The sequence below is a fragment of the Yarrowia lipolytica genome, chromosome 1C (assembly GCF_001761485.1).
Source record: "Yarrowia lipolytica chromosome 1C, complete sequence".
In the NCBI taxonomy this organism is placed as follows: domain Eukaryota; kingdom Fungi; phylum Ascomycota; class Dipodascomycetes; order Dipodascales; genus Yarrowia; species Yarrowia lipolytica.
In genome coordinates, this window is record NC_090772.1 from 2,494,024 (window position 1) to 2,518,907 (window position 24,884).

General features: G+C 48.2%; 10 protein-coding genes, 6 non-coding genes and 1 pseudogene across 16 annotated transcripts; 12 read left to right on the top strand and 5 right to left on the bottom strand.

The window, feature by feature from the left end:
* Positions 1–188: 188 nt before the first annotated feature.
* Positions 189–809, top strand: YALI1_C24942g (uncharacterized protein; the record flags this gene model as incomplete). The annotated part of the gene is made up of 1 exon (XM_068282452.1): positions 189–809. One exon carries the CDS (start codon positions 189–191, stop codon positions 807–809), a length of 621 nt encoding a protein of 206 aa, XP_068138553.1.
* A 354-nt stretch (positions 810–1,163) lies between these two features.
* On the top strand, positions 1,164–3,089 carry YALI1_C24951g (uncharacterized protein; the record flags this gene model as incomplete). Its single annotated transcript, XM_501950.3, has 1 exon — positions 1,164–3,089. The coding sequence occupies one exon, from the start codon at positions 1,164–1,166 to the stop codon at positions 3,087–3,089; it is 1,926 nt and encodes a 641-aa protein (XP_501950.3).
* Positions 3,090–3,344: 255 nt separating this feature from the next.
* Positions 3,345–3,416, top strand: YALI1_C24973r. Its single transcript has one exon. It is a non-coding gene; the product is annotated as a tRNA-Thr (tRNA).
* A 427-nt stretch (positions 3,417–3,843) lies between these two features.
* YALI1_C24978r lies at positions 3,844–3,925 on the top strand. Its single transcript has one exon. It is a non-coding gene; the product is annotated as a tRNA-Ser (tRNA).
* A 470-nt stretch (positions 3,926–4,395) lies between these two features.
* YALI1_C24984r lies at positions 4,396–4,469 on the bottom strand. Its single transcript has one exon. It is a non-coding gene; the product is annotated as a tRNA-Ala (tRNA).
* Positions 4,470–5,202: 733 nt separating this feature from the next.
* YALI1_C24992r lies at positions 5,203–5,298 on the top strand. Its single transcript has one exon. It is a non-coding gene; the product is annotated as a tRNA-Leu (tRNA).
* Positions 5,299–6,355: 1,057 nt separating this feature from the next.
* YALI1_C25003r lies at positions 6,356–6,446 on the top strand. The gene has a single exon. It is a non-coding gene; the product is annotated as a tRNA-Ile (tRNA).
* Positions 6,447–7,415: 969 nt separating this feature from the next.
* On the bottom strand, positions 7,416–8,891 carry YALI1_C25029g (uncharacterized protein; the record flags this gene model as incomplete). Its single annotated transcript, XM_501951.1, has 1 exon — positions 7,416–8,891. One exon carries the CDS (start codon positions 8,889–8,891, stop codon positions 7,416–7,418), a length of 1,476 nt encoding a protein of 491 aa, XP_501951.1.
* Positions 8,892–9,246: 355 nt separating this feature from the next.
* On the top strand, positions 9,247–10,812 carry YALI1_C25032g (uncharacterized protein; the record flags this gene model as incomplete). Its single annotated transcript, XM_501952.3, has 1 exon — positions 9,247–10,812. The coding sequence occupies one exon, from the start codon at positions 9,247–9,249 to the stop codon at positions 10,810–10,812; it is 1,566 nt and encodes a 521-aa protein (XP_501952.3).
* A 538-nt stretch (positions 10,813–11,350) lies between these two features.
* Positions 11,351–12,055, top strand: YALI1_C25053g (uncharacterized protein; the record flags this gene model as incomplete). The annotated part of the gene is made up of 1 exon (XM_068282453.1): positions 11,351–12,055. One exon carries the CDS (start codon positions 11,351–11,353, stop codon positions 12,053–12,055), a length of 705 nt encoding a protein of 234 aa, XP_068138554.1.
* A 60-nt stretch (positions 12,056–12,115) lies between these two features.
* Positions 12,116–12,889, bottom strand: YALI1_C25069g (uncharacterized protein; the record flags this gene model as incomplete). The annotated part of the gene is made up of 1 exon (XM_501954.3): positions 12,116–12,889. The coding sequence occupies one exon, from the start codon at positions 12,887–12,889 to the stop codon at positions 12,116–12,118; it is 774 nt and encodes a 257-aa protein (XP_501954.3).
* Positions 12,890–13,466: 577 nt separating this feature from the next.
* Positions 13,467–14,200, bottom strand: YALI1_C25080g (uncharacterized protein; the record flags this gene model as incomplete). The annotated part of the gene is made up of 2 exons (XM_068282454.1): positions 13,467–14,070; positions 14,118–14,200. 2 exons carry the CDS (start codon positions 14,198–14,200, stop codon positions 13,467–13,469), a joined length of 687 nt encoding a protein of 228 aa, XP_068138555.1.
* A 127-nt stretch (positions 14,201–14,327) lies between these two features.
* On the top strand, positions 14,328–14,554 carry YALI1_C25083g (Misc non-coding; annotated as a pseudogene).
* A 771-nt stretch (positions 14,555–15,325) lies between these two features.
* On the top strand, positions 15,326–16,945 carry YALI1_C25093g (uncharacterized protein; the record flags this gene model as incomplete). The annotated part of the gene is made up of 1 exon (XM_501956.3): positions 15,326–16,945. One exon carries the CDS (start codon positions 15,326–15,328, stop codon positions 16,943–16,945), a length of 1,620 nt encoding a protein of 539 aa, XP_501956.1.
* Positions 16,946–17,185: 240 nt separating this feature from the next.
* On the bottom strand, positions 17,186–18,787 carry YALI1_C25128g (uncharacterized protein; the record flags this gene model as incomplete). The annotated part of the gene is made up of 1 exon (XM_501957.3): positions 17,186–18,787. One exon carries the CDS (start codon positions 18,785–18,787, stop codon positions 17,186–17,188), a length of 1,602 nt encoding a protein of 533 aa, XP_501957.1.
* Positions 18,788–20,918: 2,131 nt separating this feature from the next.
* On the top strand, positions 20,919–21,018 carry YALI1_C25149r. The gene has a single exon. It is a non-coding gene; the product is annotated as a tRNA-Leu (tRNA).
* Positions 21,019–23,147: 2,129 nt separating this feature from the next.
* On the top strand, positions 23,148–24,629 carry YALI1_C25171g (uncharacterized protein; the record flags this gene model as incomplete). Its single annotated transcript, XM_501958.3, has 1 exon — positions 23,148–24,629. One exon carries the CDS (start codon positions 23,148–23,150, stop codon positions 24,627–24,629), a length of 1,482 nt encoding a protein of 493 aa, XP_501958.3.
* Positions 24,630–24,884: the final 255 nt, after the last annotated feature.

Consider the following 24,884-nt stretch of genomic DNA (forward strand, 5'->3'; position numbering starts at 1 on the left):
GTACTTGTTTTGTCTTCTGAGCTCGACCCATACTTGACAGATTGCTCTACTGCTTGCAAGAGACATGAACTGTTTGAGACACTGTTCTTGAATTGCTCCGACTCAGGATTGCAAAGGCGCGGCTAAAAACCACAATATTCGTACTTGAACAGATGCAGTTCTGAGGGAACGTCTCCATTATCAGAAACATGGCTGATAATCTCGTAAACTCCAGTCTTCTAGCTAGTTGTCCTGGTCGAGAGCATAGATCATCGCAACTAACGGCTCCGAAGCGACGAGGAGTTCAAGGAGAAGTTCAATGTGAAGGAGGAGTCCAATGTCAAAGAGGAGTTCAAAATGAAACCAAAGTAGGGACAAATTCGCAAGTGGCAAAGCCACAAAAGGACAACCGCGAGTCTGCTTCAATCGTCGGACCATCTCTTCCAACTGCGAGAGCTCCATTCCCTCGGTCTTTCCAAAACGCATTGCTCATGAGATCGCAAGAGCACAACAGGTACACAGAAAGACAGTCGAGAACTAAAACAAATGCTCACCATAGGGCCTACCACAGCCTTCCATTTCTAGACCCTCCTCCAAGGTTGAGTCCATGGGCCTGCACTTCAATGCAAATAGGACCAGCCAACCACAAGTGTCAAACCCTCCAAGTTGTCAGTACTAGCCAAGAGCATTCAATTCCACAAGCTAGCCAACCAGTCGCAAGTAACGGACGATTACCTGTATCAGACGGCCCGTTTTTCGAGCACAGTAGCATCATGTCGAGGGTTCTGAGCTTAAGAGAGCGTATCAGAGTGTATGGAGAGCAAGGGTGAACAACAAAATGATGTTCAGAATTAAAAGCCGTATACTTTTCATCTGGATTTTTTTTTGTTATATATATATGATTTTTTTTGATTTGATTTTTTTTGATTTGAAATAAAAAAAAATTCTGAAAAAACCTACTTTTTAAAATATAGATCTTTGGCGGTCACGTGATCCGACCGTCATAGTTTGCCTGCAGATGTCTGTTAAAAAAACGGGACAACACGCAGAGGAGGAGATATTGACATTGAGCGAATCAGCACTGCACGAAACCACGTCGCCTCTGCTGCTTCCCGTGCATTCACATCTAATTTGCCATTTGTTGGTAACGCCTCGTTGACAGCAGATCAGAGTGTTTACATGACATGAGACGGATCACCGTGGCCGTTCGTACCGTGTGTATGGGCCCTCGGCCCCGGTATGACTACAAAGCATTGGTTTTATCGATAAAGATGCCCGGGGTGTCCAGTTTGCCGCCTGGTAGGGCATTTAATGGTCTTCAGGCGCCTCAGAGAGGGCTGCAATTCCCGGTGGACTCTCTCATGGCCAAAGAGCCGACTTTTTTGCATTTAGTTCAGGAGGTGATTGAACAGCCGATGCGGGAGGGCGAAAAGAATCTCAAGGGCGCGTTACGCAAGCTGCAGATGCAAAAGCTGCGTGTTCTGGCCCGGATCAAACAGCTGAACCTGGGGTTGGAGGAGCAGGTGAGAAAGGTGGCGGCTAACAGACTCATAGATCATTCCAGCCTGCTGAAGTTCTTGGAAACGTGTTCTATGGGCGATGGAGGAGATGCGCAGCTATCGCTGTCTACAACTATGTTACTGAGTCAACAGATGGTGGCTGATGGGGAATTCGAGCTGGTGGCCGACTTTCTAGCCAACCAGTTCTCGTTCGGAGACATTCTCAAGCTGGGGGGCCAGATTATTGCCGACGGAGGGCCTAAAATCAAACAGAAGCAAGTGGTCACGGCATTCGAGCTGTGCAGGGCGTTCGATAAGCATGGGTTTGCCCAACAACTGGCCCGAGGGCTATGGATCGGAGAGATGAACCGAGGAATACAGTTTTGTCTGGGGCTGGATGACTGTGCGACAGAACAACAGCTTCAAGATTTTCTGTACCACAATGACCGGATCAACTACCGCTTGTCCAGGTACAATAGTGGGGCATTCATATTGGACGACGCCCTTAAGCCCTATGAGAAGATGAGGCTGCTGGAAAAGTACGTGCAATTGGGAAACACGGAAATTCTGCGCAACTTGTTTTTCAACCAGGCTGCGGAAAAACACCATGAATGGATCCATGTATGCATCGAGAGGGTGGTTCAAATGGCTATCAGTGACCCTCGACTTTTAGGAGTTGTCAAGGTCGTTTTGGAGAAGAAGAAGGACCTTCCAGTATGGTGTACTGCTAGAATAACGGCTCTAGTGACCGACCAGAAGTCTCTCCGAGGTCTCTGGGCGAGATACAGTGCCCAATACTCCCATTTGGTTGAAGATGAGACCGCCAAACAGAACATGGTCGCGTTTCTGGAGAAGGCTGTGGCTTTGGGAGACATTTATTCGGCCAGCAAAATTACCAAGGTGCTTGGAGAGAACACTCCAATTCCGCTAGTTAAGCAGTACCTGCACTTGCTGTTTGGCAACCGTCTACACAAGCGTGAATCTAACAAGTTTGATCTGATTACTCGCCTTTTGGATGCCAATTCGAGCGATCCTTCGGGGGTAATGAAAGCCGTGGGTGCAGTGTGGCCTCATAAACGGTACCATATGTCGGAGGTGCTTCTATGGGACCTGATACGTGCCTTTGAGGCCAGTAAGCTGACCCATTGGTCTGAGCTTCTAGAGGAACATTTTGCTCGGGCTATTTTTACTCGTCCTCCAGTCGAAAAGGTTGAGTACTACTTCTTACCCAAGGTTTCTGTGAGAGCCATCTGGCTGTGTATTCAGACAGAACTGACTAAAGCCATGCATGCTAAGAAGGGTGATGTGGATCGAAGCGGAAGTCTGCAGTTGATCACTATTGCTCTTATGGCTATCAGAATGAAGTCCAGCAGGACGCGGTTCCAACGGCGCGAGATCTCGAAAGCTGAGAAAGAGGGACCCGAAGAAGAGAACCGTCAACAGCCAGACACCAGTATGGTCATTTCCAACCCCTACTCTGACCTCGATTTGAGTCTACTGCCTCCTCGGGCTCAGCTCGAACGGCTTCGGGTCCCCAGTGAGTATCTGGAGATTCGGGATATGGACATGCTCTTACTACAGCAAATTGGCAAACAAGTGAAGCCATTTTAACAACAGGTAGACATTGACCAGTGGATCTGCGACGTTTGCAATGTGGGAATTTGTCGAGCTTTTTATTTTTATTTTTTATTCTAGGGAAATACATTCAAGGCATATAAACCATGCTAAACTTGCAGATAGGACTCGGGTTCGGACATTCGGAAGAGCGTAAGACAATAATACTCGTAGATTTCGTCATGTTCTTCTTCGAGGTCACTTTAGCAGCCTTCCCGCTCTTGACCTCAACCACACCCCTGGACGCCAGGAGCCTTCGTGGCCAAGTGGTAAGGCGCAGCACTAGTAATGCTGAGATCATCAGTTCAAATCTGGTCGAAGGCAGCTCTTTTTTTGCACCTATTATAAGCACACTCCGCGGAAACGTCTTGCATCTCGGGTTGGAGACACCATAACGACAAGGAATCAATAGCTTGAGTACGACCCCCGCATTCTAGATACGGGACCTCCGCTATGGATTTTATACATATGAAGTGATATAGCAAGCAAATTCTAACTCTGGCAATTACTGGTATCCATTCCTACTGTTTATAGAAGAGCCCACACTCGTGTTCTTCTTGCAAAGTGTGCATACTCTGATATACATACAAGTATGGTTCAGAGAAGGGTCAGAATTTGTTCCAGTTATATTTAAGAGATATTCCATACAGCGTACTCTAGCTAGATATATTTCTCGTTTTTTTATTTGTTTTTACGCCGACTAACCAGTCTATCTTACTATCCTCCACCTCCGACCGCCTAACTCATTCATGGCATCCTGGCCGAGCGGTTAAGGCGAGAGATTAGAAATCTCTTGGGGTTTCCCCGCGTAGGTTCGAATCCTGCGGATGTCGCCATCTTTTTGCTCTCCAAATGTCAATATGACTCGCGGAATTGGCTTGTATTTTAGTTACGTCTTTGCGGTGGGTGCACTTGAACATTCTCTACAGGTGCAATATTGGTACTTTTTTGGGCCCAGAGTTAAAAAAGCTAATTCAATAGGTTTAAATAAGATAATGTCGAACTCTCTGTTCATTTGTAACCAATACCAACGATTCCGTGTTGTGATGTGCTCTCGTAACTCCACCTCATTTCAGTTTTTCGAGTCAGAAATGCCCTCTATATAGATAATGAAATTGGGAGTTCTAAATATCATTTAAATAACTTGACACAACTTAACGGTCCACACCGTATTACTGATATCTCGCATTTAGCATTTGTATGGCAGAATTCCGTGCCTGAACACACGACAGGACACAGTCTGTGCTATGTGTTATGATAGAGCAAAAAAGGAGAAGCCACCGCTTCGTTTCGGCGGTAAAAATGGACGACACCGGAATCGAACCGGGGACCTCGCGCATGCTAAGCGCATGTGATAACCAACTACACCAGACGCCCAAGATGGAGTTCGGAGGTAGGCATGACGCACGGGCTGTGAAAAGAGTCATTTTGCCTGAGAGAAAAACCCACACCCGTTGCGAATATAGGTATTTGAAAATAAAATAAAATATATAAATACAGTACCTGCTACTGACTCAGACGCATCACTCCACGGTATCTTTCTAAATATTTCTCAAACAGCGGATGATGATGTTCCCCTCTCAGTGCTTTCCATATCTTGGAAAGTGAGTAGTTCGGAAACAAATCAGGACATAAATTCGGAAAGGTTCGATAACATGGGAATTATTGTTTTCCCTCTATAGTGCTGGAAATACCAGTAAGTGCATTGAGCATTCTCTCTCTACTTATCCTTTCTCAAGTGTGGTCGCAAGGGTCGCCAAGTAGAGCAGAAGGGAAAAAACACATGTACGATTACACAAAAAGAAAGACTGTCTCATACCAAAGCTACTTAAAAGAGCATAGAAAAGTTTTCATTCTGAAAATCGGCTCCAGGAATCTTCATATCCTAAAAAGAGTAGATGATGATGTTATAGAGGAACAAAGTCCGTCCCTGAAACGACTACAGAGGAGGTCACTAGAATATTACAGGGTTAGCCAGTAGACGACAACATTTAGAACCCACTCAAACTCTTATTGATTCAATATCTCTTAGATTGATCGAAAAAATTTGCCGTGATTAATCTCAAATTTGCAGATAGTAGTGGCTACGAATGTTACTTTACAACAAGTTGGCATTCTGGCCGAGTGGTCTAAGGCGCCAGGTTCAGGTGACTGAATCAATATCCTGGTCTCTCCGGAGGCGAGAGTTCGAATCTCTCGGATGTCATTCTTTTTGTGGATGGTTTCGGCGACGAAGTTTAAAAATACGAGTTGTAGAGGATATACTGGCTGATTTTTGTAGTCCAGTTGAGTTGTAATATAAACCATTTCTTTTATTCAGTTCACAATATCAAAATAATATACAGAAGGGTATATATTTGTTTGAATTTGAACGATTTTGTTGAATTTTGTGTTTTTCAACAAACCCACGTTAATTTTATTTTTCTGTTTTTTTTTTCTGTTTTATTTTCTGTTTTATTTTTCTGTTTTATTTTTTTCTGTTTTTTATTTTTATTTTTTTTCTTCTTGCAATGCAAGAAATCCCTATATGGAGTGTAATACAGCAATGTAGTATGTACATGAAGCATTCGTTTTCCCCCCCGTTTTTCCATTTCCCCCCGTTTTCTGTTTTTCCGCTTTTCCCCCTCATTTTCCTTTTATTAATTTTTAATTTTTACTTTTATTCTAGGGAAAATACATTTCAGCTACTTCTAAAAAAAAACTTTTTTTTTTTATTCTAATGATTCATTACAACTATTTTAATTTTTATTTTTTAATTCTAATGATTCATTACACGCTATATACCTAAGTAAGCCCGGGTTATTGGCGTGCAATAAATCATACACTTCTGAATCTTTGCGATGTGTGCTGAAAGAATCAGACATTTGATAGTAGTAGCCACTACTTCTCTTTTTGCAGAATCCTGTCAATTTGGCCGAGTGGTCTAAGGCGTCCGACTCAAGTGTAAACTTAGCAAGAGAAATCTAGCTTTCGGATCTCTTATCCAGACTCGAGGTTGGTGTAGTTTGTTTCTCATAATAGATCGTAGACGGTTGTAATTCCGGATAGGGATCATGAATATGATTTCGTGTGTGTGTCGTGTTTGAGTCTTTGCGCCATCGGGGAGTTGAAGCTGGGGTAGCTCGGTTGTTTGGTTTTTTTTTTTTTTTTTTTTTTTCCCAAAATTATTTCATTAATCTGAGACGTCAACGTGTATATTTAGCACTATTCAAACAAAGCAATTCAACGTCAAAGATACCTTTTTCTCCTGGAGCAACATCTCCGGTCCCTTGGCCCAGTTGGTTAAGGCGTCGTGCTAATAAGAATAGCAGCTTTGCAACGCGAAGATCAGCAGTTCGATCCTGCTAGGGACCATCGACCCTTTGGGTCTTCTTTTTTGCCGGGAAAACAACTGCTGGTGGTGGGCACAGTCATGTGCCATGTGCAACAGTATCAAAACCTATGCTTAACTAGACCGCAACTTGCCATAAACGCCAATGTAGCACTCCTATTGAAATTCCACCTCGTTACTGGAAGTATTGGAACTTTTCTGATCTTTTGGTACCACTTATGGCACTGTTGATATGGACTAGAAGAGGAGCAGCATTTGTGCACAGTCCCTCTTCTCAATGAATACAATATGTCAAACGAACAGAACCGCCAAAATTAAATTCGTTATCTGGCTTATCGTGCAGCTAACGATAATTTAATCTTTCGCTCGCCATGAACTCGGACTAAGAAATGGCGTTCCTGTCTGATCACGGTCCCCTTTTATCGGGACCCCACTGACCCCGGTCATCCTACTCATGACTCTCCGTCACCAGAACAGGACACTTCGAGTATGTACTGTACCATCACGACCAATATGGGTATAACACAACATATTCTTCATATAACCGTCGGGACAAGCACCCGTCTTCTCAAACTGGTGTTCTCGGGCGTTTCACAACTCCTGGACGATCTGAATGTCTCTCTCGAGACACTTTTAGTTTGTTGATGCTCTCCTGTCATCGACGAGCCCGAACATCAATGACCTTGAATGCTTCCCTGGACGAGAGGCTCATCTAATACGTGATACACAGCTGCGAAAGTGGTCGCGATTGCGATCAGTAGCGTTTTGACAACTCTGCAGAATAACGGTGATCTACGTATATATATGGCACATCTGCAGAGGGGGAGCCCAAATGCATTGTAACAGGCACCGAAGGTAATGTACAGGCCCCAGATAGTGGACCTACAATCTCTTCATCTGTCTGTAGCCTTTTGTGAACAAATCATACGCTCTCATGCTCTCAAATAACATGATTGTACTGTACTGTATGTACTGAACCACACCTTATCTATCTAATCCACAAGGTAAACACCATCAATGCAGCCAAAACCGGCAGCAACGCCTCCCTCGTTACTGGACTCCAGCTTGGTTCTGAGCAGCCAGCCGGTGGTGTCGTTATGCAGAATCTCGCCGTTCTCAGAGTTCCACAGCACAGTTCCAAAAACACCGAGCTCGGAAAGAGTGTCTCCGGTGAAAAGCTCGCCCTTTCGCAAAATGTGGTTCTGGATCACAGGAGGATTAATGAGCTCCATGAGAATGTAAGCGGACCACTCGTTTTTGGGCAGCTTTTCCAGGAACCCGGGAATGTCCTGCTTGTAGATGTTGTTTCCTCCTCCCTCTCGCTGTGGCTTGAGCACAAACCGTTCAGGTTCAGTCCTGGCCAGCTGCTCCGCGCGCTTACCGCCCTCAGAATCCTCTCCAAGAGGCAGAATTTCAACAAACGTGTTCACCAGAGGCCCAATGTCCTTTTCGGACACGAATTTGAGCAGCTCGGACTTGTCTGTGAGAATCTGCTGCACCTTCTTGGCGCCAGCAAGCTGGGTGTACACAGAAGGACATTTGATGGCCCTGTTCTTCTCCAGATACAATCTGGCGTCCCAATGAGCCTGGGTAGGGAAGTGGTCAGGCGAGTAGCCCTCCCGGAAGTAGACCACAGAGACCTCGGCGTCGTTGTAGTAGAGTCTAGAAACTCCATCCAGATCCCTGATTTCAGTCACCTTGGTGGCCTCCAACATGCTGACTCGATGGGTGACAATGCCGTGGTTGTCCCAAAGCTGGTACTCTAGATGCCGCTGATCGATGGCATTCTTCTCGTGCTTCTCCACGACCGCCAGCACTGCGGTTTTTGATTTCTGCGCGCCGTTTTGTGCAACATATGCCTTGTGGGCTTGAGCCAGACCGTTTGCAAGCTCAGAAATCGAGTTAGAGCGAGGAATGTCGTCCAGATCAAACTTGGCATCGTCTCCGTAAGCCCCCGTGGCTGCCAGGTATCTGTGCAGGTCAGCCACCTTGCTGGTCAGACCTCCGAATGAGACAGACACGGTGTTGAACTCGACCTGCTTGGGGGTCAGGTTGCCGTCCTTCTGGTCAATCATGTAGTCGGACCGGAACAGACCTAGGGTCAGGGGTTGGATGGGCTTGCCGTCCACCAGAGACAGCTTGTGGGTCTCCCACAGCTTACCAGTGAAATCGGGGTCCGAAGGAGCAAGTTTGTCGATGATCTTGTCGAGCCAGTTGTTGTTGGTGAAGGAGGAAATCTTGGAGTACAAAGTGTTGAATCCTCGCTGGGCCTCAATGCTCTCGTCGAACACAGATCGGGGGAATGGAGAGGGGTGGAGGGTGACTGGAGCATGGACAGCAGTAGCAGGATCGTCAGTGAGCATGGTAAGACCGTTGCTGAACGCCCAATCCTGCACAGACTTGAGCAGTGGCCCCTGGCTAGCAGGCAGAGTCACGGGATACTCTTTGATTTTCTCTTGGAACGTCATTGGTTGTTTCGGAGACGCTGGTGTGGAGGAGAAGACTGGTTGTGCATGACATTGTTAGAGGTGGGTTTGACGGAGTTGATTTGTCAGCAGTACATGAGGACATGGAACAAGAAAGCGACCCGGTGCAATTGCCAGTAAATTTCAACATACAGAGCAGAAAACAGCCCACAATTTTATCGTATTTATTCAATTTTCTACCGTACGCGCCCTCACTAAATCAATTAGATATATATAATGGTGCAATCGAGCCTATTATGATCACATCACGTCAGTTGTGAAGGTTGTGGGTTCGATTCCCCGATATTCCACCATATTTAAACTTCATCCATGCGTCAACTTTAATAAATTTGTATGCATGAACATTGTGAAATTGAAACCGTCTACACTAGTCCACGAGAACAACGAAATGGTCAAACGAAAGAGAGAAAACCTGCTGGGTAAGCTGGACAAGCTGCAAGCTGCCGGAGACCCCGAAAAGGCCCGGCTGGGCGCCACAAAGGAGTACCTGGAGGGCATGCAGATTGTCAAGAAGGCCAAGCTTCATCAGAACCCCGATCTTCAGCTGGAGGAGGAAAAAGTGGATGAAAATGCCGTTCTGGAAGTCCAGCGGAAGATTGCCAGCAACAAGCTGCATTTCGGCGACAAGGAGCTGGTGAGAGCGCTGAAAATCGCGCAGAAGAGCGAGGTGCAGAAGAACTCCAAGAAAATTTCGGCTTTGGAGAGCGGAGAGGAGCTCAAGGGTCGTGGATCGAAGGATGTGACGGTTGAAAGTCTGCAGAGCGAGATTGATATGCTCAACAAGATGGAACTGGAGCAGCTGGCCAAGATTGTGGCTATTCGAACGCTGCAAAAGGTGTACACTGGAGAGGACAAGAAGACTCCTCAGTGGCTTCCCGAGTGGTTCTTGGATGAGTCTAGCGATCGAATGGCGGAGTTTAAGACATTCCGAGAGGCTGCTACTCGCGAGGAGATTAATTTGCATACTCGAATGACTGCCCAAAAGGGCGTTCGAACTGCTGTTGAGCAGTACACCAAGCGTCTTGACAAGGCTCTCGGAGATATTGACGAGAAGGAGGTGAAAAGAGATGCTGCCGAGAAGAGAGAAAGAGCAGTTGAAAAGGGGGATAAAAAGGCCGACAAGAAAGAAGGCAAGATTGAGAAGCCCAAGGATGAGAAGACCAAGGCTGAGAAGACCAAGGCTGAGAAGACCAAGGCTGAGAAGACCAAGACTGAGACCGACGAGTATGGACAAGAGAAGCTCGCAAATATGGACGTCTCCGACGCCGAGTCCGACGACGGGTTCTTTGAGAACTCCGCAGCCCAGTTTTCTGACGACGATGAGGAGACCTTCCCGCAGATGTCAATGGCTACAGGTTACATTTCAGGCTCGGACGACGAGGATATCGACAACGACAAGGTGGTCAAGGGAGCAACCAAGAAGGAGCGAAAGAACCGACGAGGTCAGGCCGCGCGACAGCGAATCTGGGAGCTCAAATACGGCTCGCAGGCCAACCATCTTAAAAAGCAGCGCCAGGAGCGGTACGAAAAGAGCCAGCAGCTGCAGAGAGAGTGGGAGGAGCGAGAAGCCAAGCGTCAGGAGCGACGGAACAAAATGTCACAAGAGGAGCGAGATGCCGAGGACGAGCGACAACGACGCAAGAAGCTGGGTCTCCGTCCCGAGCCCAAGCAGCATAGAGACGACTCTGGCCCCTTGCATCCCTCCTGGCAAGCCAAGAAGGCACAGTCCAACGTGTCTTTTGCAGGTAAGAAGGTTGTGTTTGGCGAAGATACGTCTTCTGCTGCTCCTGCCAAGCCCAAGGGTCCCGCCAAGGACGACGAGGGTCCTCTGCATCCTTCGTGGGCTGCTAAGAAGGCCCAGTCGGCCTCAACCGCCTTCGCAGGCAAGAAAATGACCTTTTAAGTGTAGTATTCTCCGGTAATAGATCTAACGTATTGAATGGGAGGGATACACTGTAGCTGGGCCAGTATGTCGGATAGTACGGGAAGGAGAAGACAAGTGTCTGCGATACATCCAGGGACAAGCATCTAGAAACATAACTGTCGGCACTGACGACCATGAAGAGGTCTCGTCCACCGGAATACAAGAGGTGGAGATAGGGGTACCCAGCAAAAGTCGTTGAACTGTCCTCATATGAGATCAACATGGGTGTTACGATTTGGTACTCAATAGAACCACGGAGAATCTATGCTAGCACACTCTTGAGATAGTCAGTAATGGTTACTCTATCTTGAAACAGTCCTTCTCTGTGTCCACTTGTTGTGGGCTAGACTGTCGCTAGTGACACTATGTACACCATGTGCACGATAGACAATAAAGAGTGTGCGTGGATTTGCGTCCTATCTCCATTAGGAAAGCGCACCAAGACGCCTCCATGAGATAACTATCTACCCGACTGAGACCAGCTGAATTCGTCATTTGCCATTCGCCATTCACAACAATGAGTCCGGCTCTGCTCATCCTTGTCCTTGTTGCGCTCGTGTCAGCCCTGGCGCCTCCCGCGTGTCTGTTGGCCTGTGTGGGCAGAGAGACCCAGAAACAGACCCAGTGCTCTTCTCTCAACCAAATCCGCTGCATCTGTCGAACACTGTCTTCTCAAATCGGTTCTTGTCTGCACGAGCTTTGCTCTTCCCACGTCCACAAGGCAGTAGACAGGTTCACAGGCACTTGCCATGAGTTTGGAGTGACAGAGGCGATTCAAGAGGAGATAGTTGATGGTAACATGGGACATGGCGGAGCTGATATGAACTACAGTTCAGCATTCTCTAGTTCTGCAGATTACGGCTCAACTACTCGCCACGAGCCCGACCCAAGCCCTACAATCATGCCTTCAACTACAAATGAACCAACTATCACCCCGACGGCTGAAGTCACCGCGGAGGCCACAATGGGAAATACAACCACCCACCAAGACTTCAGTCACTCGTCTTTAGTCCGCGGCACAACTACAACAACGACATTCCTACCCACCGTGAGAGTCACGTCGTACGTCGAAACTACAGAGACACTGGCAGCAGTAACCGTGACTCCTAGTCCTCGAGTTATCGCCACCACTCGGCCTTCTGCTTCAAACCAAGCTCTCGTGCTCAGCTCCGTGTCGCCCGTGTATATCCTGTTTTGTGTCATTATCATTATCTATAAATAATACCAGTTAGTATGAATGCGTTGCACCTTCGTTAAACGATGTGCTATGGGTCTGACTCGCCTAGGCAAACTCGAAAGACTGGAAACAAAGCGGCCCGTCGACCGGACTGAGACTCAGCTCCTGGAACTTGACGGCGCTATCGTGATAGTACAGACCGTTAATCTTGCCCTCGACCTGGTTGAAGCAAATGTAGTAGAATCCGGCGTAGGACGCCTGGATGGTCTGCTCCTCGGGCACCAGAAAACACTCCTTCCACCGCATGTAAATGTGGTCCAGCTTGTCAAAGTCCTCATGCACGTAGTCCGGGTCCATGGCCTGTTTTTGAATGTGTCTCCAGGGCGGGAACCGACCCCAGTGGGTCAGGTCTGTTTTTTCCTTGGCTCCCCACTCGGGTCGGCGGGTGTAGAAGGAGTACTTGGGCCCGATTATTTCTCCCTCAAAGTATGTGGTGAGGTCTGTATTTGCTCCGTCCAGACCCTGGATCCGGAAGTAGCCACACAGAAAGTAGTTGGCCATGTCCACGTACTTGATTTCCACGTTGACCGCATGCTTCTGGCTCTTGGACACCTGGGTGCCCACAAACTGCGATCCTGCTCGGAGGTACGAAGACATGACACTGGGGATGACTCGCTGGGTGAAAAACGTTGTGTGGTTATTGCTGTCGTAGGTGCACATGACGGCGGTATCTTCGTCTGCGTCCTCGTCCGTGTCCGCCGTTGCTGCCGTTGCTGCCGTCGGTAAGCTGGTCTCTTGGACTTGGGTGACCCCGCGCCTTTCTCGTTTGGACGACTTGGGGTGCTCGACCGCCCAGTCTCGTTTGTAGTTGGAGGGCATCAGGGGAGGTGAACAGGTGAAGCGCTGGTTGTGCTTGTATTCAAAATATCTGTCGAGAATCGGGGGGACTGGAAATCGTGGCTCACGGCTTTTGGGTGGTGTAGTGGTCAACTGCAGCTAGCTCCAACTGCTTGTAGACAATTGTCGTATCGATAAAGTTGCACCGGTTTGGGTTTGGTCTCGTGGGAGTTGCTGCATGCTACTACATGACATTGGGCCAGTGGGATGGGGAAGAGGCTGTGGAAAGGGAGTGGAAAGGGAGTGGAAAAGAGTACAAAAAAGAGACTAGGTCGTCGGAGCCTTGGTAATCCGGTTGTGGTCTGCACGAGACTTTTTATACGTGCTGTGGAGACAAGTGAAGATGTGAAGACGTGAAGACGTAAAGAGAGGTTTGACTGATGTTTGATGACTGACTTATTTACTTGGTATTGCACCAAGTCCTTGTTCAATGCTTGGTGCATCTTGTTGTACACGCTGTGTCCATGCATGCTCCACTACAGATCACCATGGACTACAAATACGGCAGTTACAGTATGTAGTTGTAATCGCACTTGGGTTGCATCGAACATGTCGCCCATTAGTCACCGGTCACATGACACCAACATGTTCCGCAGAAACTATTCCCGCGCCCTTCCCGCGCCCTTTCCACACCATTCCCGCACCCTTCTCTGTGGCTTGAACCAATCCGAAACGTCCACATTTTGCCTTCTACTCTCGACTCTCTCTTTCTATACTTTATCGACGCTTCCTCGGCCCGCAAAACTGGTCTGCCATCACCGCAAACTCTGAAGGCCAGATAGCGCACTGAGTGCATGGGAGGGGAGACGCTCCTCATTAGGCGCAATGAGGGGTGGAGATCCAGAGGAGGAGGAGGAGGGTGTGTAGAGCCACGTTGAGCACGCTGCTGAACTGGAACCGAGCGGGCCACGGCCAGAGATGTTAGCCCAACTACGAGGCAGTCACGGGCCAGCCACGAGTCAGACAGAGTCATCCTGTCGTGTCGTGTGATTTTTCTCACAGCCACAGTGGGTGCTCCTACAGTGTACAGTACTGTACTCGTGCCGGTGCTGTACCTGGATTTGATGATACGATACGATTGATAACTAGTCGTGATCGCGTGACAGAGACAAGCAAGAAGCGAAAACGAGATTAGCAGCCTCCAACTCACCGAGACACGCAGCCTCCAACTCACCGAGACATGCACCAAGACGCGCACCGAAACGTGCACCAAGACGCGCACGGAAACGATATCATGTGTATTATTGAACGCCAGTAACCCGGCTTACTAGATATACAGCTGTAATGGATCATTAGAATAAAATAAATAAATAATGCTTCTTTTTCTTCCACTTATAACAATTTTTTTTCTGCATATACAATTTTTTTCTGCATATACATTTTTTTTTTTTTTTCATATTACCCCGTACTTGTATCTACTTGTTGAAGATCAAGTAGTATTGATTAGATATAGTTAACAACTTACAAGCCACTTCTAGGGACACAACGTTCCGATAACACACCCTTCTGGTGTGTGCTTGCTCATTCAGAAAGAGATGTGGATAAAACTATCTACGGGATGGACATCTCGTCTGCGACCAAGCTGGTTCCTCTCATCACTATGTGAGGAATTAGCCAGGTAGCACCCTACCGGGTATCACCTTCACCACACTCAGGCCTCACGAATAACAAGAAATCACGCGACTGTCAAATTGCAGGTGACTAAAAATCGAGGTTGGCAAACAACCGTGTGTCACTCTTGGGGCCATTGTCCAGAATCGAACTGAGGTTCCACGGCTATCACTGGCTAAATATAGACCGGGAGGACGACAGACGGGAAACTCGACAGTCGCAGACTCAACGGCAGACTCAACAAAGGGCTTCTTAGGAACCTTGGTACTTCTGCTTCTGGGACTTAGCTCTGGAACTTAACTCTGGAACTTGTTAGCTCTTGAACTTGTCAGGTCAGCTCTACCAACGACGAGGCCACGACGCGTCGCAAACCGCCTCAAAAATCATATCAAACACTGTCCCTACAGATCACGCCCTGGCATAGGCTTTCCTTCCAACGCGTGGTTGTTACAGAAAGTGTAACCAACCCTTTAAGTTTGATGATGAAGAAAAAAAAAGTTTGAAAATTCAAAATGTTAAAATGTCAAAATGTCAGATTTGATTTATTTTCAACGTGTCCTTAATGGCGTCTGTAGAACGGCCTCAAAAGGCCAAAAAGTGAGCGATATAGACACAGAAACAGCAGAGAAGAGCCAGGGGACTCTTATACGCCGCCCCATAACCCCGATTACCTGGCCTGCGACCCTTGTCGACCCATTCTCCCATTGTCCCATTCTCATCTCCGTGGTTTTTTGAGCTTGCTCCCAAAGTTCACGTGATGCAGCTCCATCACGGTGTATATCGCCGAAACACGTCTGGTTGCACGCCATGCCGTCCTACTTCAAATTCAGCGATTTGGAGCAAAACAACAACAAACGGGACGACGACTTCAAACCCCGTAAAGACGCCATGTCTTCGCCTCTCTCCATGTTCAACCAGGTGCCCACCCGAATTCTCAGACTCGTGGGTCTGTCCGTGTGCGCTCTGGTGTTTGTCTTCCTGTTTCTGAGAAACACCGATAGCAACACAGTGGTGGTCAACGACACCACCAAGGCCGCCGCTTCCGGAAATGTCAAGTCCGCGCCCGAGGCCACCCCCCAGGACCCCCTCACGTGCACAAAGTCCTTCGACGGCGTCACCCCCATCACCCAGTACGTCGTCATGATCGATGCCGGCTCGTCGGGCTCGCGAATCCACGTCTACAAGTTCAACAACTGTCAGTCCACCCCCCGACTGCTCGACGAGCACTTTGTCATGGACAAGCCCGGTCTGTCTGCCTTCACCGACCCCGAGGAGGCCGCCCAGTCCCTCGACAAGTACCTTGACAGCGCTCTCGAGTACATCCCCGAGGAGTACCACTCGTGCTCTCCTCTGCAGGTCAAGGCCACCGCTGGTCTGCGAATGGTCGGCGAGCAAAAGTCCAAGGAGATCCTGCAGGCCGTCCGGGACCGAATCCAGGCCAAGTACCCCTTCCCCATTGCTGGAGACGACGGTGTGGGCATGATGTCCGACTCTGACGAGGGAGTCTACGCCTGGATCACCATCAACTACCTGCTGGGAAAGATTGGTTCGCCCGAGAAGAAGCCCACCGTTGCTGCCTTTGATCTTGGAGGAGGCTCCACCCAGATTGTGTTTGAGCCCGAGCTCAAGGGAGACAAGAAGCCCACCGCTAAGCAGATCCAGTCGGCCATGCAGCCCGGAGACCACGTCTACGACCTCAAGTTTGGCGATCTGTCTTACTCGCTTTACCAGAAATCGCATCTTGGATACGGCCTCAATGCTGCCAAGGACCAGATGTACAAGCAGGTTGTCATGAACCACATCAACTCTGATGACAGCGTTGTTGAGGACGGTGCCACTCTTGTCAACCCTTGTGTGCCCAGCGGTCTGGAGATCAAAAACGTCAAGGTCAAAATCAACGCCGAGAAGACCTACACAGTCAACTTCCGAGGCCCCTCCAAGCCCCAGACCTCTGCTCAGTGCAGAAAGATCGCCGAAGACATTCTTCACAAGGATCATGAGTGTACCGTCGAGCCCTGTGCATTCAACGGTGTCTACATGCCTTCTCTGGCTGAGACCTTTCTCCGAGAGTACAAGCTGTACATCATCTCCTTCTTCTACGACCGAACCGCTCCCCTCGGTATGCCCTCCGACTTTTCTGTTGAGGAGCTGCAGGATCTGACCCAGCGTGTGTGCCAGGGCGAGTACGACGGCTTCAAGGCCATCCCCGGCGCCATCAGTGAGCTCAAGGAGAACCCCGCCTGGTGCATGGAGTTGACATACATGGTGTCTCTGCTGCACCAGGGTTACGAGATCCCTGTGGGCCGAGAGGTGACCATCGCCAAGAAAATTAAGGATTACGAGCTGGGATGGTGCCTGGGTGCTTCTCTTCCTCTGCTCCACAAGAATGGTAAGGATGGATGGACTTGCAAGCTCAAGAAGCAGTAAGATTAGGAAAACAAGTACGCTATAAGTACAGTATCATAGATTGTTGTATATTTGTATATATTTGGAACCGTAGTGAAGTACACTTGTAGTTCTCATCATTCGTGCGTGGTATGCGGCAAGTTTTTGCATACAATAGGAAATACAACCCCTCTATACTACAGTCTACTTCTACAGACACGACTTTGGCATACAAGAACTTCAATTTTTCCTCCTAATCCCTCTCCTTTATAATTTAAACGGTTACTCTTCGTCATCATCACCACCAGCAATGATATCGGGCCAGTCCTCAAAGCCATCTTCCCAGGCGGTATTGAGCTTGGCCTCGGTCTTGATCACGTCGCCGTTGAATCGTTTCATGATTCGCTCAAACTTTCGCATCTCTGTGGGGGTCAGAAGACAATGGTCCAGAGCCTTGGTGAGCTTCTCGGTGTCAATGTTCTCTCCGATGAAGACGATTTCGTTTCGTCGGTCGCCGTAGATGCCCTGGAAGTCCTTCTTGATGTAGGCTCTGACTGTCTCGTCGTCGGGCCACGAGTTTTCACTCATGACGCAGAACCAGGGCTGCCCAGGCTTGATGGTGAGAATGGCGCCGGCCTGCGACCACTCTCCCTGCAGAATGTGACGGGTGGCGAGCCAGAAGTATCCCTTGGACCGTAGCAGGTTGCCAAACACTGAGTTCTTCTTGTTCTCCAACACAACCTTCTCGTCAATGAGCTCGACAGATTCATCGTCGGAGTCCTCCTCATCTTCCCATTCTTCCTGGGACATGGGAGAGTCGCCGTCTTCGTCCACAGGCTCCAGCTGCTGGTCATCGTCCTCAGCCTCCTGGGTGGCGTTCTCGTGACCATCGTGAACGTCGGCTCCGGAGGGAGTGTTGTACTCCATAACGAGGAACTTGTCTCTGATGAGCTCGTGCAGCCTGAGAGGATGGAAAGGAGTTCGTGCTCTGTACACAAAGTTGTTGATGTTGTACTCCTCGGTCTCGGGCTTGGGTGCAAGCTTACTACCAGCAGCAACATCTCGAACAGTCATCTCATGGATACTTTGGAGCCAGCCGGCAGAGGTGGCTGCCTTATCGAACTGAAAAAGGCCCGTGTTGATGATCTCCTTTAGATCGACCTTGCAGAAGTTGGTGGTAATGACCTTGGCAACCGGGTTGAGCTTTCGTACCAGAGCCTTGATCTTATTCTGCTTTTTGGTGGAAATGGTGTCTGTCTTGTTGAGAATGATAACGTCGGAGAACTCGATCTGGTCAACCAGCAGGTCGGAGATGGTTCGTTCATCCTCAGGCATACCAATCTCCCACCGGTCCTTGAGTAGATCAAAGGTCTCAAAGTTGGGCAGGAAGTTGAAGGAGTCAATGACAGTCACGGCGGTATCCAGAGCCGTGAGTTTGGCAAGCCCTCCATGCTCGGCAATCTGTCGAAGCACCTTCTCGTCCATACCAAGGTCCACCTTGTCCTCAGCATCTAGCATAGCAGTGGTGAACTCTTGAGTGAAGGTCTCAGCCACCTGCATGGGCTCAGAAATACCGGTTGACTCAATCACAATGTAGTCAAACTTGCCAGAAAAAGCGAGCTGAGCCATCTCCTCGAGAAGGTCACCTCGAAGGGTGCAACAGATACACCCGTTCTGGAGCTGCACCATAGACTCCTTCTTCTGGCTGACCTTGTGGTTGACCAGCAGAGAAGCGTCAATGTTCAGCGCAGACATGTCGTTGACAACAACAGCAATCTTGTAGCCATGATTGGCCTTGAGGATGTTCTCAAGCAGAGTGGTCTTACCGGCTCCAAGGAAGCCACTGAGAAGAGTCACAGGGATGGGTTTCTGAATGGAAGGCATGGTCGGATAATATGAAAAGGAGTTGAGATTGGAGCCGCTCTCAGTATTTATATTAGCATGGCTGGTGAAAAAAAATTGTTCTCAGAGCCAGCATGGAACCACCAAGGTGAAATGGACCACGCTAAAGTTCATGTGGGGAGCCAGGTCACAAGATCAGCTCTGGAAACACATTTTGTATGGGTCCATGGGATTATGAGTGGATAGATGTATTTGCGTAGCTGAGAGAATAAAAATGCTACCAATATCTCTTGTCAAATCTGTTGACTAATACTCATTATAATGAGGTACTGCTGCAAGTACTATATAATGAAGATGAGATCTCCCGTCAAGTTTGGTGCGCTCCAACTTGTGATCCACCGAGGCAAAGAACACAGTACGCACACGAATAGAATCCTTGAGACTCGAAAATTTCATCTAAACTATCAAAATGGAAATCTGATAAAATCAAGGCCGTTAAATGAAGCCTTGTCGGCACGTGGTTTCGTGTCACCATCCCCCCCCATTAGCATTTGCGCGTATGCATTCACATGCATAACCCTGCATATTGTTACCTTGAATACGCACATACCTTGGCAGTTATTTGTTACTCTACTTTTCTCATTGGTGGCTGGGACATTAAAGTCGCGAGTACAGTAGCGGTTACGAAAGCGAAAAGTCACCTAGAAATGTGAATATATATACAATTTGTCTACAATGGGTTGGAACCTGATTCAGCCCGTTTTTACGAATCCACCCAATTTTTCAGCTTTCAAAACGGACCAAAAACAGTCGGGCTTAGGACAAATCGGTCCTTTTCATGACCATAGTTACAGGTTAGCCAATAAGACTCTTTTCAATGTCACTGGGGGGATAAATGAGAGTACTGCACGCGAAGTTGCGTTTGTGAGAGATATTTGATCAATCTGTAGCAGACACAAACCACATCCGCCCGTTATATCGAGTTTTATTTCGTCATTTTTGATTCTACGAGTAGGAACTCTGCTCACAAGTTTAGGACTTTTGGTCAAAGGTTGTAATGATTATTTTTCAGTCGTGAGACTACAGTAAACTTGTTCTCCTGTCTCTGCTAACTCCACACATTTGAACACACATTTGAACTAACCAGGGGGTTCCTGCCAAGCGTATCTGCATTCTGAATACATAGTATACCGTACGAGCACTGCTTACCAAACAATTGTTATACCACGAATACTGCGTACTTGGAAAGTAGAACTACTGCTGCTGCTGTAACCCATCCTGTGCACATTCCTCTCTTGAGAACCGCCTACAAGCAGCACGTCTTAGACATCTGTCGAAAGAAGGCCTGTTCTTGAAAAAGTCAGTCCACGTCGTGAAAGATGACGATACGATACGATCTCGACGATGCGTATGACTATGACCGATTGAATCTCACCGTTAAACAGTTCAGATACAAGCGTGTTCAGGCGACTGGTACAATAGATGCCGTTACACGCATCAAAAGAACTACAGCACGTTTACTTGTAATACAACTGGCTCTTAGTCGACATGAAACACCCGTACTTCTTTTCACCCCAATGTATAACCTGTTGGTGGGCTGTGGGTGTGTACCCTGGTGGTCATGCAGGAACGTGTGATGTGCAAAAATGGTCATCACAAGTAATTGGACACTATTGGCCACGTGCAACAAGTTGTTGACAGACTTATCGATCTAACTCCGGGCACATATACATCATCGTTTCCTCTCCAGATCACGTGAGATTTGTCAGTCGTCGGAGTCTGTTGATACCTGAGGAAGTGTTTACCGTACGGCAAGTCTCTGGACCCGTAATATGAATTTTGATAGGAGAGGATAGTCATGGTCAAAAATAAAGCTTTGCGATCAGTATAAGTGCAGCTGATTTCCCCCTATATCCTGAAGCCGTTCCGTTGGTTGTAAGAAAGGATATACATAATACCAGAGTCCCCGGACGCCGCCATTGATGCCTCAAACGCGCGATATTGCATTTGTGCACGTAAAAAACATTTTTATAACGTTATTTGGGACTTTAAAAGACACACAGAATTGTCATATATCCTCTTACTTCTTCTTTTTCGCGTTTTTGTCCGCCGCGTGACTAATCACGATTCTGATTGTGAGGGCCAAAAAACTGTGTTTTTCACGAATAAAATTGGTATCCTGGCCGAGCGGTCTAAGGCGCCAGGTTAAGGCTAATACCTTAACGAATTTCCTGGTCTCTTCGGAGGCGTGAGTTCGAATCTCACGGATATCATTTTTTAATTTTGCCCTTGTTGGACATCCTAAACGAGTATCTCGAGTGTTCACAGAGTTTCATTAAATTGGAAAGCCGTGATTTGCTGACATTTTTTCTACATTTTTCACTGTGCTGAAACAGACGGGCACCAGAATAACGTGCCGACTTGTACCGTTCCCGGATGTGGACTTTCTACAAGAGCCCCACTCGTCTCATTGCATGATGGCCGTCATTCACACATCAGGGCTTCACCTCAGGGCTTCACATCAGAGTGTCACATCAGAGCGTCACATCAGAGCGTCACATCAGAGCTTCACCCGGCTCGCTTACTTTGCCACTTCTCCACGATATAGACACAGCTCTGCGGATTCCGGCTCGCAAAAACCCTGGACAGCGTGCTCCACATCCGTGGATCGCCACATACTTTGGATCGGCCGCTGTTTCTGGCGGTTTCCCCGTCCTTGCGCTCACGATATCCCACGGAACGGCCCACGGAGGTCCAGCTTCCGACTGTGCAGTTGTACATGGTGAGACATGATAATTATGTGGATATGTACATACTGTACATAAATTCTACGGCTCATACAAAGAGCACAATTCGGCAATACGCTTAGCCGAAAGAGTAAGAGCAGTACGCCACGTCCGTCGTTTCCTCTATCGCCATATTTCACTGAGAAGTTACCTGCGATACAATTAGTCGCACAAATCTACGATAGCTGAAACCTCCTTGTACATGTACTGTACCTACCACAGTACCCTTAGCCCCCACTCGTGATAGAGTTTATCACTATCAAGCCTTCGCCTAAGACACCTATCCGAGCACGCCTTACATTGGCTGTCGTACTGTGTACCAGGTACAACACATGTAAAAGTACAGTACCGATGGATACAAGACATCTACAGAACAAAAACAGTATCGACATTGGTACAATCATTTATACAGCTACATTTCGCTGTTTGCAGCCAGCTCCGGACACTCCTATGCTCGCGTGGTGCACCGTAAAACTCGCTAGAGTGACCCGATCGGTGATGAAACTTTTCCACCTGGTCCGCAAACTTCACACAAGAGACCCGACCCTACATCCGGTAAAGTGACCTGATCTCACCACACGCTACGGTGAGGGTCTGCATAACATGTGTCCTGTGGAGGTTGCACACGGTCGGATCCCCTGTTCCGGGGGCTATACGGAGTTTGACGAGGGTATAGATGAACAGAAGGACGCTGCAAGCGGTACATGTACAGTAGTTGTTTGATTAAATGAGATGCCAAAGTACTTTTTCGCGCTCAAACTTGAACCCAACTAGACTAAAACGAGTGCGGTATGTGTTTTCCCAGTTTTACCACCTCCTTCGGTCCCTTTTTCCTCTGACGGATTAAATGTACCCCCAACTTTTTTTCCCTTCCCCCCTCCATGCGGCGCCCTAATAACGTTACATAAGACGAAGGATTTTGTTGCTTAGTCAATTATCCTTGTCCCAATCGGGTTATCTTAGCCTGGATGCATGCTGCTGCAGAAGCCAAACAACATGTGGAGAAAAACGAGCGGGCAAACGACACCTGAAACAAGCCGGCAGGGCGCACGTGGGAACAATGATGCAAACGGGAAGCCACGGGAGTCACGGGAGTCACGGGAGGCACGTGAGTGCACGCACCCCTTCACCAATGGCACGCTCGTAAGATGGGTTGGTTGTTACAACAGCATAAATGGAAAGATCAATCAAACTTTAAGCAACAGTCCGACAGGAGGAGCTCGTTTGGGCAGGTGGAAATTTGGTCAGTCTGCGGACCCGTAGCAGGCCAAATTTGCATTCATTTGGATCCCCGAAAGCCACAGATTCGATTCGTACAACTATTTTTAGTTTTTGTCCCCCTGCTTCCGCACTATTGGCCCCTCAAACTCTACAGCCTACGGCCGGATCCGAGACTTCAGAGTTTTCCACAATGTGTCTTGGCCCGATAGTTTTATATGTGCGATGGTGGCCACGCGATTCAAGACGGTTGATAACCTTGGGATTCTCGTTTAGGCAACTGCTCTTTGTCGTGCACGACTTTTGGCGATTGTCTGTTCGAAGCACCATCTCCCCGTCGCATCACACAACCCATCTAAACGACACTCCCCACACAAGTTCATCTATACGAATACGACATGCTTGGCCTCGATACCAACCCAGATTGTGCTCCCGTGCTGTTAAAAAGCTCGACGGAGCTGCCCGAGTATCTTGTTGGAGGAACATTGTACCGAACCGGCCCTGGCGGAGTGGGCGACTCTGCCGACAAGATGAAGATCAAACACTTCTTTGACGGCTTCACCCAGAACCACAGATTTCACATAAAGGATACAAGCACCGTCGAATACGCTTGCAGGTCGTCATGCAACGCTCTCAAGCAAATGTACAAGGAGGGAAGCCCCGATATGGCCCGAGTGACGAGTTTCGGACCTCGAGATCCCTGTCAGACGTACTTTCAAAAGTTCATGAGCGTGGTCAAGATGCCTCTATCTGAGTCCAATGTCAAGACCGACGACGGCTTGCCGGCAGATATTGTCAACGTTGGAGTTACCATTAAAAGAGATATCACGGGTTTGGTTGCGCGTACCGACTCCAACGTTTTCCAGATCCTTGATCCAGTTACTCTGGAACCCCTTACCAAGTACAACTACTCCAAGTTTAGTGGACAGAGTCTTGATGGCCAGTTGACAGCCAGCCATGTGGAGTTCTCTGCTGACGGTAAGACGGAGTACAACTACAATCTGAAGCTCGGTAAGATGCCTGAGTACGTGGTCTTTTCGAAAACCGACGGTCACATCACAGAGCTGGCTCGTTTCCAGGCCCCAGGCACATATTTGCATTCGTTCTGGACGACAGACAAGTACGTGGTGCTTGCTCTTTGGCAGGCCGAGTTTTGGGGAGGAGGAATTGGTGTTCCGTTGAACAAGAACGTTCTCCAGGGCATCACACAGGAATGGAACTCGGAACGCGAAACGGTCTTCTACGTTATTGACAAGGACCCGTCCAAGTCTCGTGACTTCAAGACGTACAAGGGCCCAGCGTTTTTTGCATTCCACACAATCAACGCTTTCGAACAGGACGGAGAGCCGGTTCTGGATGTGTGCACGTATGACAACAATCGAGTTCTGTTTGATTTCATGCTGGACAAGTTCAAGAATGATATGGCCGGGGTGCAAAAGAACAAGGCGTTTGTGACCCGGTTCAAATTACACGACGGGTTGGCTCAGACGGTATTCTGCTACGACACTCCTTTGGCCAATCTGGAGCTGCCCACCATCAACCCGAGATTTCAAAACAAGGAGCACAGATACGTGTACGGGGTGAACATGCAAGATAAGGGCCAGTTTTTATTTGAAGCCATTATTCGGATGGACTTGAAAACAGGAGAGACCTTGTACTTCATAGAAGAAGACGAGACTCCTGGAGAGGCTCTTTTTGTGCCAGATCCAGAGTCTGACGAAGACGACGAGCTTGCCGGTGTCCTGCTTTCGGTCTCGCTAAACCTCAAGACAGGCAAGAGTGCGTTGCTGGTTCTTGACCCGGCAACCATGACAGTCACGGCCAGGGTCCAGATGGACTCTAAGGTCAACTACGGCTTCCATGGCAGTTGGGCTATGTAAGCAATGCATCCGTTAGACAGAAGTACACATTGCACAACATGACTTGTAGGTGGCAAAAACGATAAACGAATTAGTAGCTGACTTCTGTTCATATTTTCCACGCAAACTATGTAGATTTTCCGACGTACGTACCAGCGGTATTGCTATGGATACATCATCACTTCTCTGAAACGCTTCCCCAAAACGCTGATTTCAGTCACGTGATGCAAAAAAACAAAACAAACCAACCAATGGAGGATTTTCTCCGCCCACACT